The 19935-nt window shown below is 46.1% G+C and overlaps 1 protein-coding gene across 5 annotated transcripts in view; it reads left to right on the top strand.

Annotated features, from left to right (window-relative positions):
* The first annotated feature begins 1955 nt into the window (after positions 1 to 1955).
* Positions 1956 to 19935, top strand: part of SLX4 (SLX4 structure-specific endonuclease subunit homolog) — a 28011-nt gene continuing 10031 nt past the window's right edge. Inside the window, exons 1-11 of one of the 5 annotated variants that reach the window (XM_046900728.1) lie at positions 1956 to 2080; positions 4661 to 4696; positions 5660 to 5762; positions 7389 to 8123; positions 8787 to 9050; positions 9834 to 10008; positions 11667 to 11882; positions 13058 to 13272; positions 14398 to 14711; positions 16171 to 16453; positions 17790 to 17878. In XM_046900728.1, coding sequence (XP_046756684.1) covers positions 7754 to 8123; positions 8787 to 9050; positions 9834 to 10008; positions 11667 to 11882; positions 13058 to 13272; positions 14398 to 14711; positions 16171 to 16453; positions 17790 to 17878 — 1926 coding nt within the window. In that variant the 5' untranslated portion in view covers positions 1956 to 2080; positions 4661 to 4696; positions 5660 to 5762; positions 7389 to 7753. Of the gene's footprint in view, positions 2641 to 4660; positions 4697 to 5659; positions 5763 to 7388; positions 8124 to 8786; positions 9051 to 9833; positions 10009 to 11666; positions 11883 to 13057; positions 13273 to 14397; positions 14712 to 16170; positions 16454 to 17789; positions 17879 to 19935 lie in introns of all 5 variants that reach the window. The other 4 variants (XM_015294632.4, XM_004945379.5, XM_015294630.4 and 1 more) reach the window with 4 other exon arrangements.

Below are 19935 nucleotides of genomic sequence, written 5' to 3'. Positions count from 1 at the left end.
GAGCTGTCTGCATGGTTGTAGTTCACAGACTACCAATCTCCCATATTCAGTGAAGCTAAGGTTTTCATACTAAAGTTTAAGGCACCAAGGCCCTGTGCTCATACTTTAGACGTGTCTGTCAAAGCAGGTTTACTTCTCCCAGCCCACGCTCTCCATGCCTCTTTGATTTTTGAGTGATGTTTGGTACAGGTAGCAGACAGGGTTTGTGGCAGAAACCACGTCCTTGTTGCCCTTAGGAATGGTGAGAGGCCTGGAAATGTCCTGTAAATAGATACCAGTTTGGTAGCTGGCATGCAGACCTGTCCAAAAGCACAAATGTTTACCAGCATATTAGAAATAGCACACTTCACTTTGTTCTATGCAATGCAGACTGTATAAAGTTTGCAGTACATACATCACCAAGGCTTAAGGTGTTTGCATTCCTCACACTGAACACAATAAGCATGAAAGGATTCAAATAGTGAAAAAACAGATGCTCGCACATGTTACATGTTTAACACTTCTGAAGGACCCTGTTCTTTGGTGCCTCATCACTTCTGGAATAGAAAACTGCATTTGTCTGCAGGAAATGTAATAGAAGAGAGGAGGCTACAGCGTTGCCTGGCAGCTGTGGTGCAGGGGCTTCTGTGGCTGGAGCTGTGTGTGTTCCCTCATCCACGTGACAGGACATACAGCCCACAGAGTTCCCCCCACAAGTCATCCTACCTTTGTGGCACCCTCCACAGTGGCAGGACGTGGCCACTCGGTCCGATGCCAGCAGTGCTGCACCATAGCTGGGGGGACAGGAATGTGTGCTAAGGCTTGCAGGAGACTCTGAAGGTTCTGTGGCCTGCTCAGCAACTTCATCAAACCCATCTGGTCCCTGCTTTGCATCACCTCTTTGGAAACATCAGGCAAAGCTTGAGTTGCTTGGAACAGTCGTGTTCTCTTGCCTAAATTAAGTTTTCTGCTTCCCCGATGATTAGGGTTATTATTTTATAGATTTAGTGTTTTTACATTTATGGTATTATGCAATGTCACCGCAGCTCAGCTTAGTGGTTCTTGTGGTGCCTCCGTGCACCATAAATGGAGTATCCTTCAGTGTTTGTGCAATGTTTGTTTGCAAGTTCTTGCAGGGTTCTCTTAAGAGTGCTTCTAATCCCCATATGGTGCAGTAACTTGAGGAAGAACCTGAAGAAACAGCGGAAGTGTTGAAAGACACAAACCAAAGGATTTCTCCATATCACCTCTGGGTTCTCATGCTGGCGTGGGCGCAGGGCACCTCCTGGGGAGAGGCACTGTGTGTGCCCTGATGAGTGTTTCCAAAGTAACCACCAATCCTTTGCTCGGAATTCCACGGTTTCCTGCTAATATTGAATTTAGTCCAGCTTAAAAAAAGCAATTGCTTTGCTGGAAGTGAAAAAGCACGGTGTCCCAGCTGCCTTCACGTTTATACAGTTCTGCTGTGCGTGTGCTGTGAGGTTTCCAAACAGGCAATGCTATGACATTGTCCATTTACTTTGATTACGGCGAATGAGGGAGCAAGGTACAGCTCCACAGCAAATGCAATGTGTGGAGTGTGGTTTGGGGTGGTGAAAGGGCCAGCGGGGTGGGTTGGAGGATAGCTGACAGCCGCCATGCTTTCTGTGACCACTTATAAGGGCTACTAAGGGCCTACTATGTGCTACCAGGAGTGGTTTGGGTTCTTTCTGCACTCATACTGAACTTGGAGGAATAAAATCCAAAGCCGGTACAAAAACGCGTACACACACACAGGGCGCGGCCCACCGCAGCCTCAATTCACCTCAGGAGGGTGGTTTGGGGGGGGGGTGGGGGAGAGGGACGGTGGTCACCACAGCAACCAGTGGCGGGAAGGCCGCGCGCATGCGCGCAGTGCAGTATTCTTCACCCATTTGCGCATGCGTAGCACCGCCAGCGCTATCCTGACATGCGCCGCGCTCATGCGCACCGCGCCCGGCGCGGAGTAAGGGTGACGGTTGGCGCCCCGCGCATGCGCTTCGGCTGGGCGGCGGTGCTGCCCGCCGTGGCGGTGGGGCGCGAGGAGCGAAGCGACGGGAGCTCGCAGTGCCACGGCGAGGAGGTCAGCGACGGGCCGGGCGGGGGCGGCGGGCCGGGCGGGCAGGGCCGAGCGAACCGCGCTAAGCGAACCGCGCCTCAGCGGTGGCGGCGGGCGGGCGGCGCGACGTCATGACGTCATTGCGGCGCCACCGTCGGCGCGGCGCCACCTGCCGGCGGGGAGGGGGCGGTGGCGGCGTCGGCCTGTGGGGTGACTTCGGTGCGGGGTGTGACGTCATCCGGCCGGGCGGCGGTGAGCGTACCCAAGCGGGCCCGCGGGGCTGTGCCGAGCGGCGGCTGTCGGTGCCGTGTGCCGAGCCGCCCGGCGGTTCCACCTCATCAGCTCCCATAGGAACCCTGTCTTGAACAGCCCAGGGTCGGTCTGCATTGACAGGAAGGGCCTTCAGCTCCCAGCCGTCCCTCCGAGGACTCCCAGCTCGCAGTGTGCAGAGCTGTGACCTCTGCTTCCAGACGTTCCGATCCCTCCAACAGAAATACCCTTTTTTTTTTCCCTTCCTTTTTTTTTTTGATCCACAACGCAGATTCTTTTTGGAAGCCCTTTTCTGAACAGAACGTCAATTTCATGTAATTTTACTGCTCAATAAGTACTGTTCCCTTTCCCGCGGCCTCCAGTGGTGTGCTGTCATTGAGCCCTTCATTCTTGGTTCTCTTTAAATTAACGATTTTCCTGTTGTTTTCAGTCATACTGAGTAACCGTGTTTGGAGCCCAGCTGCTTGTGCTTCTGTTTGCCGTGCCTCTGTGTTTGCATACAAGCGATGGGCATTTGCACTGAGCAGCCGTTACTCTGTGCTTTTGTGTTACTTCCCCTTTATCCTTCCTTAGGAGGCACAGAATAAAACCCTGCTCTCGGCGAAGGGTTTTATAAGCTCAGGTTGGTTTCTACAGCGTCCAAAAAGGGCCATTTTGTCGCGTAAGTAGTGACTTAAATGAACGTCTAGCGTGTGATCAGGCTTTTACTGGATAGAAAGTGCTCTACCACATGGACCAGGGGCTAGCAGGGGGAGGCAGAGACGTGGCAGGTGTGAGCACAGTACCCTGATGGGATATAAAGTAATGTGAGGGGCGGCGTCAGGCAGACATGGATACTGGCCAGTGCCAAGATGGCTTGTTACAACCTGATGGTGATGTTCCTAGCTAACGTTTTCTTGCTTATGTAGGCTTGCAATAATTTGTTATTTCCCATGTTTCCACATCTGGTTTTGTTACCCTTTTCTGGCACAGGAAAGCCAGCAGGGGCCAGGGCTGGGGCTTGGTGCCTGACTTTGAATGCCTGTTCTGCACTCACTTGTGTTCTTCTCCCTGCTGTCCTCAGTAATGACAGGGTTCCACAGACAAAGGGAACCTGCCCTGTGCAGTTGTGGCACTGTGTCTCTGTGGAGCAGTGTGTGTGATGAAGGTGCTGGCGAGCTCAGAGTCCAGTGAGGAATCTTTAAAGAAATCTATGGACACTTCAGAAACTGTGCTGTGGACACACATGCTGTTCTCCATCAGGAATGGGAAACATTGGGAACCTATAGGAAGATTTTTTTATTGCAGGACTTGGTCTGGAAAAATCCTTAGGGACCATCTTTCAGGTGTGGTTTCCAGAGCAAACACTACAGAAATTCTTTCCCTTTGCAGTATTTGGGCTGGCACAACCCAGAGTTTCGCTACCAACCTCCACATCTTCAGGCTGCAGCTTTCAAAAAAAAGGGGATGGGGCAACAAAACTTCCAATGCCAACTCAGCAGCACGAATCCCAGTGCCTTGTCAGCACTGTAATTACCAGCCTAGATCTGCACACACCGTGGCAATTAACTTGCTTCTGAAGACTGAGGTGATAGATAGCAGTCGCTTTAGTCCTCCAGTTCTTTGACTTCCCTTTAAATCAAGGCCTGCCTTACAGCACCAGGACCACTCCTATGTAGATCTTGCTGCTGGAGGAAGTGGGAGCAGGTGCTCCTGCTCAGACAGGTGCCACCCATCCTGCAGCACGTGCCCCGTGTTTCCTGCCAAGGGGGTCCCACGCTGCAGACAGGAATGCTGAGCCTGGCAGGCTGCTTCTGTTATGGGGAGAGGGTCTGCTGCAGGATGCTGCTGTTTGTGCTGTCACAAAAAATGAAAATCACTTGGATTGGTTTTTGCCTTACTTCCTAGTGTTGAGTAATCCCAGTTGCCCTGGTAGTTGTTAGGAAGCACAAGAAATTGTTCCCAACATAGCATGGCGCTTTCCTTTTTAGTATAGTGTGGGGCCTTCTGTTAGTAAGCAGTTCTAGGGTTGGCTCTTGGGGAGGATGTGTAGCTTTGGGGTTAGAAGGGGAGAAGGGACAAGTTGTGGTGAGGCACACCTGGCACTGCTCTGCTCCTAGCCATCGTGATGACATATTCTTGGAGACCAAAAAGGCAGGAGAACCGTTCCTGGAACAAGTGGGCAGTTGAAAAACAGTGAGTAGACAGGCCCAGGTAGTGCAGATCAGAGGGTTCAGGAGAGGTGGTGTCGGGTGGTTGAGTTGCTGGTAGAACTGCTTTCAGTTGGTGGAAGAGAAGCTGCTCTGAAAGGCGGGAGGGTAACAGATATATTGCCTGTTGTTTTTTTTTCCCTAGAAGGATTCTGAGACTGAGCTGAGTGATTGCAAGCATGTAAGTGTTTAAAGTGTCCTTATTGAAGTGGTTGAAATGATCATACAGTTCTTTGGAGATGTCCATCGTTGTATATTTTTATCTCAGTGGCATGGTTTGAATTTGTCAGTAAACCATGAAATAAGGAACAAATTAATACAGTTTACGTAGCAATGCTTTGTGAAGGTTCAGGGAATACTGATGGAAGTGGGGAGGGACCAGGAGGGATTCTCCTGGGAAAAGAGACAATAGAAGGGCTATTATTTTGGAGAACAAACACTGGAAGATGTGATATGCATTATTTAATAAGTATTAAGTGATCTAAAGAGAGTAGATCTGGAGCTTCCGTGCTCTTTGTCTCATCAAAAGACAGTCAATGAAGTAAGAAGGGAGAGAGACCTGATGTAAGAGTGTTGCTTCCTCCAGGAGCTCGATGAGGAGATGCCTGTGGCTATAAGAACTGCAGGATCAGAAGGGCTGAGCGTGCACTGTGGATGGATGATGATGATAGTAAACATTGGTGGATTTTTTAAGAATGAAATGTTGCCCTTCTGGTTTTCAAGAGAGTTACTAGGAAACAAAATGAGTCCTGCGTGGGAAAGGCAATGACAGACTGTTTGAAGGATCATAGGATAACTTGGGCTGGAGGTGGCCTCAGGAGGTCTCTTGTCCAAGCTTCTGCTTGCCCACAGTTGGCTGTGAGCTGTTGCTCAGGGCTCTCTCCATCCTGTCTGAGCCATTCTGCCTGCTGGGCTCTCAGTGTGCGGTACTGCACAGTGCTGGGACTGTGGTGCTGAGCTGAGCAGATCCTGAGCGACGTATGCAGGTCACCTCCTTACTGACACAGGTCAACACAAGTGGCAAAACTCAGCACCACTGGAACATGTTATTTCCTTCTCCCTCCCCCCACACCCTGGAACTATGATCAAGACGAGCAATCGGTGCAATGTGCACTCAATCTTACCTTTTCCTTTCATTTTCCAGGTTCCATCTTTCATCCTTATTGATCTTGCTTTGTACTGTTTTGATGATCCACATTTACGTGACGGGCACAAGTGGGCTAAAGGTTTGGCATCTAAGTGGATAGGTAAGTGCCAGCACTTATTTTATTTGACCAGCTCCTGTGATTTGTAGTGTCCTAAATCCTTCCAAAATGAATTGAATGCTATACTGAGAGCAACTACTTTCAAAGCCATTACTTTTCCAGCACTACAAACTCGTGCCAAAACTGGCTGTTAGGTGCACTGACAGCAGCAGCATCGGAAACGCTGAGATGCAGAGCAGGGGCCTCTGCATACAAGTCTGGAAAGGGAAGAGTAAGACATAAATTCTTCATCAGTTTTGCATTGTTTCTATGTTTGACATGGTCTTTGTGGGACACTGAGCGTTGATTGCAAACACAAAAGTGCAGATCTGTTTCAAAATTTACCATCAGGCACTGACCGTAAATAAGCTGACATTACAAGTGTGTCTGTGAGAAGTATTTCAGGCCATGGAGGATGTGAGATTCTATTTCTCTGCACACACTGTCTCCTACTTAGAAGAAAATGGTAAATTTACAGTGATAACTACACCAAGATTCTGTCCAGGAAAAGGGAATTTATGAACTGGCTACATAAAACTTCAGTTTCTCTCCGACAGGAAATGACTCCAAGATTCACAGCAAAATCCTCTGCTCATTCAGGAGGCCGTGTCTAAAATAAATAAATCCATTAACATCTGTAATTGCTTATAGGAAAGGCTGACCCGTGAAAGTGTGTAACCAGCATTCCTCAGCCTTGCCTGTCTGCAGCCAAACCGTTTGAGAAAACAATCTTGCATGTGTTTTTCCTGCTCTGGAGTCTTTTGGTGCCCAGAGCTTTGCTGGAGAAACTGAACCACAGTTGCTGCCATTCCAAGTGAAACACTCTGTTAGAAAGAATTAGGTTTGGGGAGCAATATAAAACCTCTGGTAAAATAGCCAGAACTGTAGCAAGCTTAGGACTAGGAGGAAGAGGGCAATCAAAATGTCTAAGAATAGAGATCTAGTTTTAATGTTGACTGGGGATTGATGACATTTCCATCTGGATATTGTAGCTAGTGAGTGCTCTTCCAAGTGATTCATAGCTTGTATAGCTATTTTACTGTAGCTGAAAAAGATGGAGAAACCCTGAAATATCATTTGTTTAGTCTGTTTACCTTGTGTATTTGACAGCAGTTTGTGTGACATGGTTAGTGCCATAGTTTACTGAGTACTCATAGGAGGAGTTCAGTGTTAGCAGGGGAGGTAATGCTGAACGTGAGCAGGTCACGGAGGCCAGAAAAGATGAACATGCCAGATAGAGTTTTTCTAAGACTTGTCCCAGAAACCCTCTTGAAGTGTAAGAAATTCCCTTTATTTACTTCTCAGAATGAAGTCAGGCTCTCCTTGTTAAAGGTGCTCTGTCACAAGTGTAAGTATGAATTTATTTTTAAAAAGAATAATCCAAGTCCTGAGCCCCTGGGCAGAAGCCCACCCAGTACCAGCTATATGCTTTCAGAGCTTTCCTCTTCTCTCCTAATGTGCCTTATCCTTGGCTGTAGTATAGTTGCAGTGGTTTGAGTCAGTACATGCTTGTTCTATTATTTTTTTGTACAAATTTTGTTCTCCCCCAGAGTTATACCCCTGCCCTTTCACATCCTGCATGTGCATATAACACCCTACGTAACCCACTTTTGTATTTCTTTGTTTCAGGACTTTGATAGGTGTCTTTCTGAAGCCCTGTAGCATACCAAGAAGATCCTGTGCATGCTCTGCGCAATCTGCACTGTTTACCTTATGGTCTAGAGACATCTGAAGAGCCAGCTTGTCAGTGCAGTGTATGCAAAGGCAGGTGGGGTCCTTGAAGAGAAAATATGGCTGTGAATTAAGTGTGGAAGAAGGAACCATCAGAACAATGAAGAAATGCCCACTGGTTTGACCTCAGTGAATTCTGGAGTCCGGAGCTCCCTGAGGTGATGGGAAAGATCACGTAGGATGCACACCTGAGCTGATTCTGCTATCTTCTGCTGTCCTCCAGTCCACACAGTGTCATTAGTGTTACTGGAACTTGCAGGCCAATGGATGAACAGGACAATGATTTTAAAGAGTTGTGGGCAAATCTTTTGGGTAAAGGGAAGAAAAAACCTGGGGATGCTGAGGCAGCAAAGAGGGCTCAGAAAAGATCAAAGAATACTGCAGCAAAAAGCAAATTAAGAAGAGGCAAAGCTGCTGCTAAGAGCCAAAACCATCACCTCTTTCCAGCAGCAAAGCAAAAAAGCTTGCTTCAGGATTTGGGTCCTAAGATACAAACACTGGGGCACAAAGAAGACAGTGACACTGTGGCCTGCAGTAGTGGTGAGACTTCAGAAGGGGATGGAAGCAGAAGCCCTTTCCCTGCCAGCCAGCTGAGTACCACAGCCAGTGACTGTAGCCAGGGGACTCTGACAGGTGAGTCAACCAAAACAGAAAGCACACTAACTCTGATAAGAGTGTAGTTCATTGGAGCTCTTCACCTGGAGAAGACATATAGCAGCACTGCTTGAAGGAGTTTACATCTTGTGTTTCCATCTGCACTTAGCTACTTAGGCTCATCTAGGTGTTTAACCTAGCAGTGTGCTCTGTACAGATGTTGTAAGATGCTTCATCTTTTCTAAGTTGAAGTGTTAGCAGAAAGGAATCTGTTGGGGAGTCATTATTCAGTGATTTTTCACAATATCAGAATTTAGAAAAACACCTTTGGAGATCAGAGCAAAGAACAGCAGAAGCATCAGGACATTGTGCATTGGGAGGAGCAGGGCTTTAGGGCTGTGTTACTTCGTCCCCTCCCTAATGACCTTCAGACAAGGTCTTCCTTAATATTCCTCTCTGAAAGGGATGGGGAAGTATTTAAACTGCACTGTAGCACAAAAACTTGATACTGTTACTGTGGTTATCAATCTCAAAGTCCATAATGGCTGAACACCTTGTCCAGTTCTCTATTTAATAGTAAGTGTTGCAAAGATGAGCCTGGCTTCGGCTGCTGCTGGGGAAGGCTTCCCAGCAGCAATCTGGGCAGCTCAGTGATGTGTTTAAGACTGACTGGCAAAGCTCTGTTGTTTTTTCCCCTTCTAGTAAATACTCGGAGTGGTTGTTCCCAGACAACGTTATCTTTCCATCCTGCTACACAGTCAGGGACCTGTTCTTCACCCACCTCGAAGATACCACCTTTCACAGGCTCAAAGGTGCGGGTGGCAGAGCTGGTAGTGGAGAGGATGCAGCAGTTCAAGAGAGTGGCACCTGATCAGCTAAAACACAGCACAGATTGTAGCTTGCCAAAGTCCTTAGCCAGCGGAGATTTTGCTGGTGAAAGCCAGGAGCAGAACTCACCAGAGAGTGGTAAGTTTGTCCTCTTTGATTTTGTACGTGTAGAAGGAGTGCTGTGGGTTGGTTAGAATGGTTGAGAAGGAGCCCAGATTCCTGGGCTTTGTTCCCAGCTAGCCCAGTGGCTCGTTGCACATGCAGCGCTCCAGATCACTTAGAAAACTTGCTTTCTCAATTGTTAAAGGACTGTCCATTCCTTTCTCCCAGCTCCTTCCTGAGCCTGAATTAATCTCATGTTAGATTCTGGAGGGATAGTTGATTTCTTGGAAACAGGTTGAAGTTCTAACAGAATCAGTCCACTGTGTCATCCTTCCCTTGAGAAGTGAATATGACTCACAGAATGACCCCATCACTGGTAGTCCACCAAGAACTCTACAAAGGTAGTGTGTTCTATGCAGGTGAACTGAAGTCACAGAAATTTTGCTCTGCTTTCACTCTTTTTTTCTTTTTTTTTTTAAGTCAAGGCCCTGTTTCTGCATCAACACGAAGTCTGTGTAGTTAAGTATAAGATCCCACGTCCTTCTTAGCAACTTTAGCTTACCTGCCTTGGCTCTGAGATGTGATGTGCCACGAATGCCACCTACTGCTCCCAGAGTAGTGCAGTTCTGTGTTGTTTAAAGAGCACGTTTTGTACATTACCTTGTGGGAGAAAATATGTGAAGATACAAGAGGAAGACTGTGCAGCTGGTCTTTGTGTGTCTTGTGTGTCTTAGTAATGACAAGTGTGACAGCTCAGCGCCTTTCATACAGGGTTCTTAGTTCTCTGTCTTAGTTTATCATCTTTTATTTCTTTGCCAGATCTCCATGATCTTCCATCCATGCAGCATGACGGTGCTCTGGCTTTGGCCCTTCAGCAGGAAACACAAAAGGAATCCCTGGAAAGCCTGGAGGATGCAGGCTTGTTCTTCTGTCAGATCTGCCAGAAGGATCTCTCAGCTATGAACTCAACGCGACGAGAGCAGCATGTTAACAGGTAAAGGACCAGCAGGATGAGTCCTTTTTGCATCTTCTCCCTGTTCAGTCAGCTTAGCCATTACAGAACGTGGTAATCTGTGAGGTGACATTGACCTTTATGGCTCGAGTTAGCAAGTTGCTTTGATCTCAAAGCAGAAGCTGATTGTCTTGCCCTGCAGGGCTTCTGCAGAAACGTGTTAAGGCAAATGCTGCTTTTATCAGTAGTGCCTCAGAGGGGCTGTGATTGTAAAGTGGCTCGCAAAATTAATGAGGAGCTGTTATTGCAGGTCTGTCAGTTTCAACTGACAAAGTGATGTTTTGCTCTGTTTTGCTAAAAATTGTTTTCATAACGTCATTTAACATCAGTGCACACCTGAGTTGTTTGCTGAGGGCAAAGTGTTCAGAAAGATGGCAAAGTTGCATTACAGCATTTGTGAGTGAGAGCGGAGAGGAGAAGAGAAGGCCTTATCAGAATGGTGAGCAATTAAGCTGAAATCAGGTGCCCTTAATTGAACAGTTTCCTTACTTGTAAATATCGAATACTGTTAATACATTTTGCACAGATGACTTCTTGTACATTAACAGGCTGTTGAGGAGGTATCAGAAACAGCACATTTGAACAATTGTGTTTTCTTAATGTCAGCACTTCAAGAGGCTGAAGAGGGATTTGATCTGCCCAGTTCTACAACTTGTTATTGAGCAGCTCACGTTCACTTGCACTCTCTACAGCTGCGTTTTTGGAGGTGCTGCTGCAGTTTCTGTCTTCAGATACTTACTGGGAGTACAGGTGCACTAAAACAGTGACCGTGTCAGGAATAATTGTGGGAATTGTCTTCTTTCTGAGCTGTTAAACGTGATCATATGATGAGATTGCAAGGTTATTGGCTGTGGATTTTTTGATGGCAGTCTTCATCATAAGATATAAAGCTGCAGCTGGATGGATGTGCTGGCAAACTGGTAATCACCAGTCCTAGTACTTCAAATGAGTGGTCTCTTATACAACCCTTTGTCTGCAGGTTCTGTACTTTATTTCCTAATCAGGGAGTGATTTTTATAACATGCTTTGTAACGAGAACAGGTACTGCATATCTCCTTGGAGAGGATGGAAAAAGAACCTGTAACAATTTTTACATGATCTTGGCATACCAGTGATTATTAGCAGTTAATTGTCCTGTACTGTAGAGCGCAGCATTCATTTCAACCACTCTGCTTTTCTGTGTCAAAAATACCTGCACTGTAGAGTGAGATGTCTGCCTTGAAGATGGCTTGCTTTCTCAGCGCTGCATAAGGTCATGCCTGCAGAAGTGGTCAGTGACAAGAAATAGCCACGTTTTGGGTGAGGAGGACTTACTGCTTCCCTGGTAGGGTGATTCCATTTTTAATGGTGGCTTATGAATTAGCTGGAGTGTTAGAATGGATACAGAAAGGATTAGATGATGGACACACAGTACAATTTAGAGGAAGTTTATTACTTGCACTTGCTTCTGAGCAGCATACTGTTAATATGCCTCTGAGGCTGCAATGTTCAGCTGTCTGTTACGTGTCACAGCCATCACAGCACAGGCACATAATTTGTATTTTGTTAGGGGATGTTTCCTTGGCTGTTAAGGATGTGAGATGATTGTACTTCCTTTTCTTCAATACGGCTTAAATTTTAGCATGGATATTGTCTCACAGGTGTCTGGATGAGATGGAAGAAGCACAGATGTCATCCTCCAGCAAACCAGCAGTCCCTGAATGTCCCATCTGTGGGAAGCAATTCCAAACCCCCCAAAGCCGAGTCAGTCACTTGAAACGCTGTGCTGTCGAGATGGATGTTCCTCCTAAGATGCTTCTTCAGGCAGTGCAGATGCAGGTGTCCACGCTTGGTGAGGCACCTCTTCAGTTTCCCAAGTAAGTGGTGAAAATGGAATCATAGAATGGCCTGGGTTGAAAAGGACCACAGTGCTCATGCAGTTCCAACCCCCTGCTATGTGCAGGGTCACCAACCAGCAGCCCAGGCTGCCCAGAGCCACATCCAGCCTGGACTTGAATGCCTGCAGGGATGGGGCATCCACAGCCTCCTTGGGCAACCTGTTCAGTGCGTCACCACCCTCTGGGTAAAAAACTTCTCCCTAATATCTAACTTAAAAGTGCCCTGTCTTAGTTTAAAAGCAATGGGATGCAAAGTGTTCCTTTGTCCTGAGAGACGTTGACCTTGCAGTATTTGGAAAGAACTGTGGAAGCAAGGCAGGCTCTTGTGGGCCCAAGCCCAAAAAGGGTTGGGCAGAACCATGACCCAGTACCACAAGAGGAGAATGTGGTGGTTAGCTGGAGAAGTCCCGCTTTCCTTCAGGAATGGCCAGGTGGTGGATGACTTGAAAAGTCAGCAGGCAGGAGCAAAATGGGGAGTACTTTATCTTACACTGTTGGATCAGAAATATTTGTGCCCAGTGAGGCAGTCACACAATAAAGCTGAATGGTGTGTTTGAACTTATTAAGCAGAACACATAGTATTAGTGTGCACAATCTGTCTTCAGCATCTGTCTTGCCAATGCCTCAGCTATTCAGCTGGTGGCTGTACTGGATGTATGCACTTCACACCTCGAGCCAGGGAGGAAGCAGACGTGGTGTTTTGAAATGTGCTCAATGTAGAGCAACGTCTGCTGCCTTGGGTTTGAGCTGAGCCTTCGCAGTACAAGAAGTGGTGCTGCACAGCAGGCTGGGAGAGCTTTTTCTTCTTGTGAGTTTGTTTTCATCCTGCTTCAACTTTGTTTAATGTTTGCCTTTTCATACACATTTTAAAAGGGTTCAGGATAGAGATCACAGGTGTTTAAAGAAACACACAAAACTCAGGTCACTGTTGTGGTCTCGTGCTTACCTTTCCAAAACAAGGGTTTCTCAAGGTTCCATAGGTAATAAGGAATCTAATCTCTGCTGGGAATGAAGGCATTCCAAATAGTTTCTCATTATCCCACGTATGGGAATCTCACTGATGAAGCAGAGCAGCTTCTCTGAAGTGCTTGGCATTTCTTGTCTCTGATTCAGTCGTGTTAACTCGGGCTTCCTGCTGCATTCTTACGTTTCAGCAATCAACCAAGCAGGTCAAAGCGAAAAGTCTCCACCAAAGAGGACTCAAAGAACAAGCAGAAGAGGGCAAAAATGGAGACGAAGGATGAAGATTTGCTGGTTGCTATGGCAATGTCACGCTCTCTGTTGGAGCAAGAAAAGCAGGAACAAGCAAAATTAGTTACAAATGTGAAACCAGTGGCTGCTTTGCCAATCAAATGGAAGCCAGGATCAGGTATGTGTTAAAGTGAATTAATGCCAAAGACTGTTATTGGATGAATGATGTAACTCAGCCTGCTCTTCACTTAAACTTTCCTGTTGGATACAGGAGGGATGGCAGCCCTGTTTATGTTTTATTTAAGCTGTCAGAGCTTCAGCAGTGTGTAGAATCCACACACAGCCAAGAAAGGCTGTGTCACGTCTGTGGGTTTTAGTGAAGTCTCTTATGAATCTCTTGCTTTCTTTTCTTTCACTGGTTGTTTTGAACCTGTAAAATATCCTTAAGATGAGCTATTGTATTCTTGTAAGCTGTGGAAGTAAAAAGAAATAACACAGAAATAACATTGTTGTTTCTCCTGCAGTAGATTTTTTTTCGTATTCATCCTACTGCAGCCTGCATTGATGCAGCTTCTCTCTCTGTTTTCTTCCTAGAGAAGGCATTATGTATCTTACGTGCTGCTGAGCCTGTGCTTTGCTATTTCAGTGTACAACAAGGGTTTAGAAAGGAAGATGGCTGGTCAGTGGAGAGTCCTGAGTGCTGTATAGAGCGGACACTTCACTCTTAGTGACCTCAGATCTCCTCCTGCCAATACGTACTGCCAGTTAGATTAGGGCCTGGGCATTAGTAAGAGAAAGGTAGTAAAACACAGGATTGCCAAACAATAGCTGTACTGTGGTTGTGTGGGCCATGATTTGATACTGTCAGTGACCATGACGCACACATGTGCACAAAAAGAGTCTTTCATAGATTTTTTGGTTGTTTTCTTTCCTTCCCTTTTTAGTGCAGCTCTGGGATCTAGTCAAAACCTGCATATATAGGCACCATTCTGTGGGTCTGGGAGGTGCACTGCATGGATATCAACTGTTGCCGTAACGGTCAGGTTTTGTAGAGATGTGACATCTTTCAGCATACAGCAGAGCTGTGCAAGCATGAGTCCATCTTTTCTGGAGTTCTTTTCTCCAGTAGGGGTGATGTGAGGCTTCAGACTCCTTGCAGAAATCCTAAGGGCTGTGTTCAGCTTGCAGCTCTGTTTTGGTTGTCGCTGTCTACTACATTTGAGGGAGCCAGCACGTTGAGCTCCTCTCCCCTGTGTGTTCAGCTGCTTGTTTATTTGGGTTCTTCTTCCTTTCCTTCTTAAAGAAAAAAGGAGGCGTAAAAGAGGCCCAACTACCCCTCCACCATTACTGCTGCAGGATCCAGAGAAGGTGCGCAGAAGGATAGAGGAGCGGGTCGCTATGCTGCTTGCACAAGAGATGGAATTCCCTCCCACTCCTCGGCTTCCCACCAGCAGGATTTTGGAGGTTGAAGCTGGGAAAGCAGCCTGGCTCCTGCCATTGCCCAAAAACAAGGACTGCTTTTTGTGGAATTTCAGTGCTCTGACAGGCCCCTGTGACCCCGAATCATTCTATGCTGCTGGATTAACCCCTCCAATTGAACCTTGGAAGCCTGTGCAGGTAGGACACTCGTTTGTCCTTACTGTGGTATGTACGTGTCCTAGGTCCCTTGCTCTGCAACTTTTTTCTGTTGCATCACTTGATATTTAAATGTGACCCCCTGCCTTTGCATACTCACTTCTCCTTTACTGTTGTCCCCTGGTCGGACAGTTAGATTTTGTGATCTTGAACTTTCATTCCTTACTTTTGGAGAGCAGACCAAGGCTCGTATTACCCTGCTTTTTGACCCAAACTGCTGTAGCTCATGGAGCATTTGGACGCCTCTCCCAGACGTGGGATTTGGGTGGTCTTGTGTGGAGCCAAGGGCTGGACTCTGTGATCCTTGTGGGTCCCCTCCAACTTGGGATGTGATTCTGTGTTGTGCTCAGGCAGCAAAGAATTAGGTGAAAAGTTTAAACTGAAGACTGATATTTCTGCCTTTCACAGAGGAGGTGAGAGTGCCCAGAATTGCAAGGCAAAGCATTTGCACTTCAGGCTTTCCCTATGCATCCCACTGACTCTTGGCACATGGGCTTCGATCTTCTGTTCAGTTCCACTGTTTCGTTCTGTTTTTCATCTAGATCTCCTGCCTCTTTCAATGCTCTCTATTTTTATAAAAAGGGCCTTCAGAAGGGACAGAAGTCTTTTAATCTCTCATCTTACTACGTGCTCACCAAGAAGAAATATATTACTTCTCTTCCTTCCCTTGTGCCTTCCTTGAAGGATTGTTTGGTGCTTCTGTTCAAAAACTACTGTGTGTATATAGGTGCTTATTTAATAACTCTTTCCCTTGTCAAATTCCAGGGTTTTTCACTGGCTTATCCCTGCCTGGGGCTGTAATAGAGGGCCTCCATTCTGTGAGGATTTTTGACCTCTCAGTCAAAGAAAACACCAGAGAAGTTGAAAAAGGGGGAAGACCTTTCAAATCAGGGCCGTGTTTGCCCATCTCATTCCTTCCATTCTCCGAAATGGTGAAGCCGTTTCTACTTAGAAATAACCAAAACTATTTTCAGTGGGGAACAGAAATCAAACCTGGAAAATATCAGCTCAGAGGTGAAAGCTTGGCTTTGTTACACGTGACTGCAAAAATATTTTAGCTCTCAGAACAGAAGCACCTGGGCAGCTTCAGCTACAGCTTTTGCCAAACATTTCAGCAATAATGAAATATTTAGATGTTGAATTGGGAACATTTCCACTATCCTTTCTTCTTCCTTGCCAGTTGCCTGCACAGACGTGCACCTCGTGAAACTGTTTTTTCTGTATTTTCTGTTGTAGTCCCCTTTTTCCTTTTCCCCTTTATAGCTGCCTTCTCTCTAGAGTGCCCTTCATAAAATTACAGAGTTTTTGCCTTAGAAGCTGAGGTATGCTCTGTAATTCTTTACTAGATGTTCTGAAAGTAAGAACTAGAGACTGTATTCCGAGCTCTGAAAATACACACAAGGCGTAATTTGTTGGTGTCTTTTTCCCCTCTTTTGATCAGAATCATAAACCAGAGGATGTTCTGCCATCAGCAGGATCTGATCAGCCAAAGGTATCCCAGCAAATTCAGCCTGACTTTGGTTCTCACGAGTCCACTTGTAGAGAGGTTAGAGACCAAACTTGTGATGAATTCAAGTCAGGCCCTGAAGGAGATGGGCAGATTTTATCTCACAGCCAGGAGGATATTCAGAACCTGCAGGATCTAGTTGAACTTGCCAAGGAAGGACTTACCCTTACTCAGTGGAACCTTGATGTTGGCCATACTCATGCAGCAGAGCAGTCAGGTAAGTTCTGGCAGTTTCATGATCTCTGTCCCTAATCCCTCCAGCTGCACAGAGCCAGACTTTGTACTGTGTCAGGAGAGCCATGAGGGCACCCACAGACTGTAGTTGTTGATCCAGGAGGTGATACTGTAAGTGGACATTCTTCTGCAGTAAGCTTGAGTTACAATCAACAGACATTTCTAAAATGATTCATAAATCCCATCGTTGAGAACTTGTAGGCAGCAAATACTAAATTTTGTTTTAAGATTCCTTTAAGGTTATCCAAGGCTTTTCTGCCAGGATGGAGCCCAGACGATGACAGGCCCAAAATGTTCATTCTCACTATTTGGACTATTTTCTGTTATGTGTGCTGTCTTTTTGGTTCTTGAAACGAGATGCAAGAGCAGTGATTGGTACGTTGGTACACAAACCTGAAGTTTAGTTATACCTACACAGAGGTGGAAAAAACACAACATCTGCTCTAACCTCCCCAGTCATAGTTGCACACGATGCACAGCTGCACGTTTTAATGTCTACCCCTCAAAATGGCCTGGGCTTTTAGCAGAATATACTGTGTGTCTCCTGGTCACCTGTGAGACAGAACGTGGTTGATGAGATCACCTGTCTGTCTGTGTTTTCACTTGGTTATAATATTCCTCATTTCTCCAACTAAGCTGCAGCAAATAATTGCCAGTGCTGTAAAACTGCTGCTGGGTTTTCAATGAAGATGCAGGTTTCTGGGTGAGGGAAGTCATTTCTGCACATAAATGTAATTTGTGTATGCAGTAATGCAACTGAACCAGTTTCTGAAGACATCAATTCCTTCTGTTGCTCCTCATCCTGTTCTGTGCACTGTACAGACTTCCACAGGGATCAGGCTGTGCAAAACTCGTCCTATTTCACTGGCTGCCTCTGAGCTTTGGGGCCCACAAGCATTTTGTCTAGGTTGAAATGCAGATCCAGGATGCATTCTCCCTGTCTGCTGGGGTGAGTCCCATCCCACTCTCTGCCCTAATTTTTGGGTTTTTTTTTTCCCACTGGAGGGAAACTGAGATGTGGAGAAGCATGCTGTGCTCAGCAATTCCTCTGTTTGGGTGAAAACATTGCACACAGACCTGAAACAGATCGGTGCTGCTTGTGGCTGAATGGTACTCACATACCCACAGCCTGTCACAGCCCAGAGCCATAGCCCTCTGAAAAAGGCCTGAGGCACAAGCTGGGCTGCCAGCCCAGTCAGGCTCACTGTAGCAGTTGTCCTGAGGAGCTGCTGTGGCAAAGATTCTCTTAGGAGTTCTTACATCACTCTGCCTCATTAGGAAGGGGTATATGATTTGTGATCCACTTTTTCTTCTTTGAGGAAAAGAACTGACTTCCAGTGATACTCCATGTACTGGTTTTGTCCCTTCACTTGAAGAGAGGAGATTCCTGACACGCAGCTGTAAGAAAGTAAGGAAGAACCTTTTCCTCACCCTTATTTTCTGTTTGCTTATTACTGTAAAAAGGAAACCGTAGAATCTGTGTAGTTCATGGAAGTATGGAATATTTCCCATTCCCTTCTATAGAAACAGAGGTACTTAAGGTTCAGTCGCTCAGGAATGATCGTGGCACAGGTGAGATCAACACACACGGTATTTCTTTGATACCTACAGGCAGGGCTGCGAATTCTTCTTGTCCGACCTAACAAGAAAGATGACTTAAAATCACAGGTAACATAAAGGCAATCTCTGCATTGTTTATATAAAGAGAATCAGGCTAAACCATTATGTTATAGCTTGAAAAGAATTTGGGCTTGGAACCAGGGCTGTAGCTACACTGCTGTTGGTGGTACTCTGCTTTAATTCCCAAGCTTTCTCAGAGCATGTTAGCTGGAGCCTGGGAAAGAGGAGGTTGCCTGGTTCATCCAGGCTCACATACCAGTGACTCTGTGGGGTTCTGAATGGAGCTGTTCCTCTCCTGTCACCTTCCCCTCCACATCACGCTTACCAATGGAAGAGAGAATCATTGCAAGGGCTGGCTTACACTGAATTATTAGACATAGAAGCCTGATAGATGAGATACTGTGCAACCCATGGACGGTGAGCGCTTCTTAGTTGCTCACATTAGCAGCAAAAGTTCCAATTCTGTATGAAGACACTGGTGTTCTGTAGATCACATTTAGCCTGGATGTCCCTCTCCTGTATACATCCTGGAGATGTAGAGTCAGTTTTCTTCAATTCAAGTTCGTCTTTAAAAAGAAAAAGCCCTAACTCATCTCCAGGGTCATCTCATGAAACTTACCATCTTTGGTTTGATAATAACTAATTGTGCCATGAAAGGGAATAGAAATTGGTGCCAGCTGAATTTTGGTGCCTTGAGAAGACATTTTTTTGTTGTGCCTGTAGAATTAATACGTTTCTAAAAGAAGACAAATCTTTGAGGGGGGAATCAGTACTAAATGTGAGCATCCCAGCTACTTGTTGCAGAAAGGCTAGATGTTCTTTGGAGGTATTAAAAAATCCATAGCAAATAAAACATGCTGTTTCATAAGCCTCTGCATGCATTAAAACAAATGCCTTTAGCAATACAAGGACTGTTCTGATCCTGTGGCTGAAACTCAGTTCCCAGCACTAATGCAATGATTGACTGTTCAGATTGAGTTTAATTCCATGATTCCTGAGCAAATGAAGAGTTCAGTTGACAGTGGGAGAGATTTGTGCTTTATATGAACACAACAGTGGTAACCATATAGGGCTGATGGATCCACTGCATTAGTAACACATCTCCCTGACCCACGCTTAAAACCCCTGTGACATCTGTAGAATCCACTCTGGTTGGCTTCAGCAGGAGAGAGTGCTTTGGTGTGTTCTCTGACAGGAGCACATACCTGCTGGAGCTGTTTTTACACCAGCCTGTTTACTTTGCACGCAGAATGGCGCAGCCAGGAGGTTTTTAGCCTTATTTAATTTCCCCATTCTTGATTTGTAATTTTAACATCAGCAGGAAGGCTGTCCTGGGCTGGCTGCCTGGCGCACAGCATCGGGATCAGTGTTTGCTGGCTTCTTGAGGGGCTGTCTTGCAGGTATCTACCTGCCAAGAATAAGAATGCAAGAAACATGAGATTAATTTCCAGACTGAGCTTCCTATCTTCCTCTTGGAGATCAGTCCACACCACTCCCACAACACACACAGCCTTCTCTAGCCCACCTACGAAGGCCTGGAAGAAGTGCTGTGCTGTGTGCTGCTGTTTCACTGCTAATTATTACTGGCTGCCTGCAAACACATGCTGGAGCAAGTAGAAAGGTTGGGTTTCCACAGTCCAGTGTGGAAACCTGCTAATAATATAAAGAGCTGTGTTGTTCCAGGTGGAACTGCATCTCATGCAGATGTTCTCTAGAGTAAGACTTGCATTTCTTTGACTCTGCAGTAGGCTTACAAAGCACAAGGTCAGTGACTAGTGTGTTGTGTATGAATTGGTTTTCACTTGCTCATTCTCTTAACTGCGAGCTGAAGTTATTTCCTGCTTT

Source organism: Gallus gallus, chromosome 14 (assembly GCF_016699485.2).
Source record: "Gallus gallus isolate bGalGal1 chromosome 14, bGalGal1.mat.broiler.GRCg7b, whole genome shotgun sequence".
Lineage (NCBI taxonomy): Eukaryota > Metazoa > Chordata > Aves > Galliformes > Phasianidae > Gallus > Gallus gallus.
Note: the sequence above shows the minus strand (reverse complement) of the source record. Positions and strands in the feature narration are given on the sequence as shown.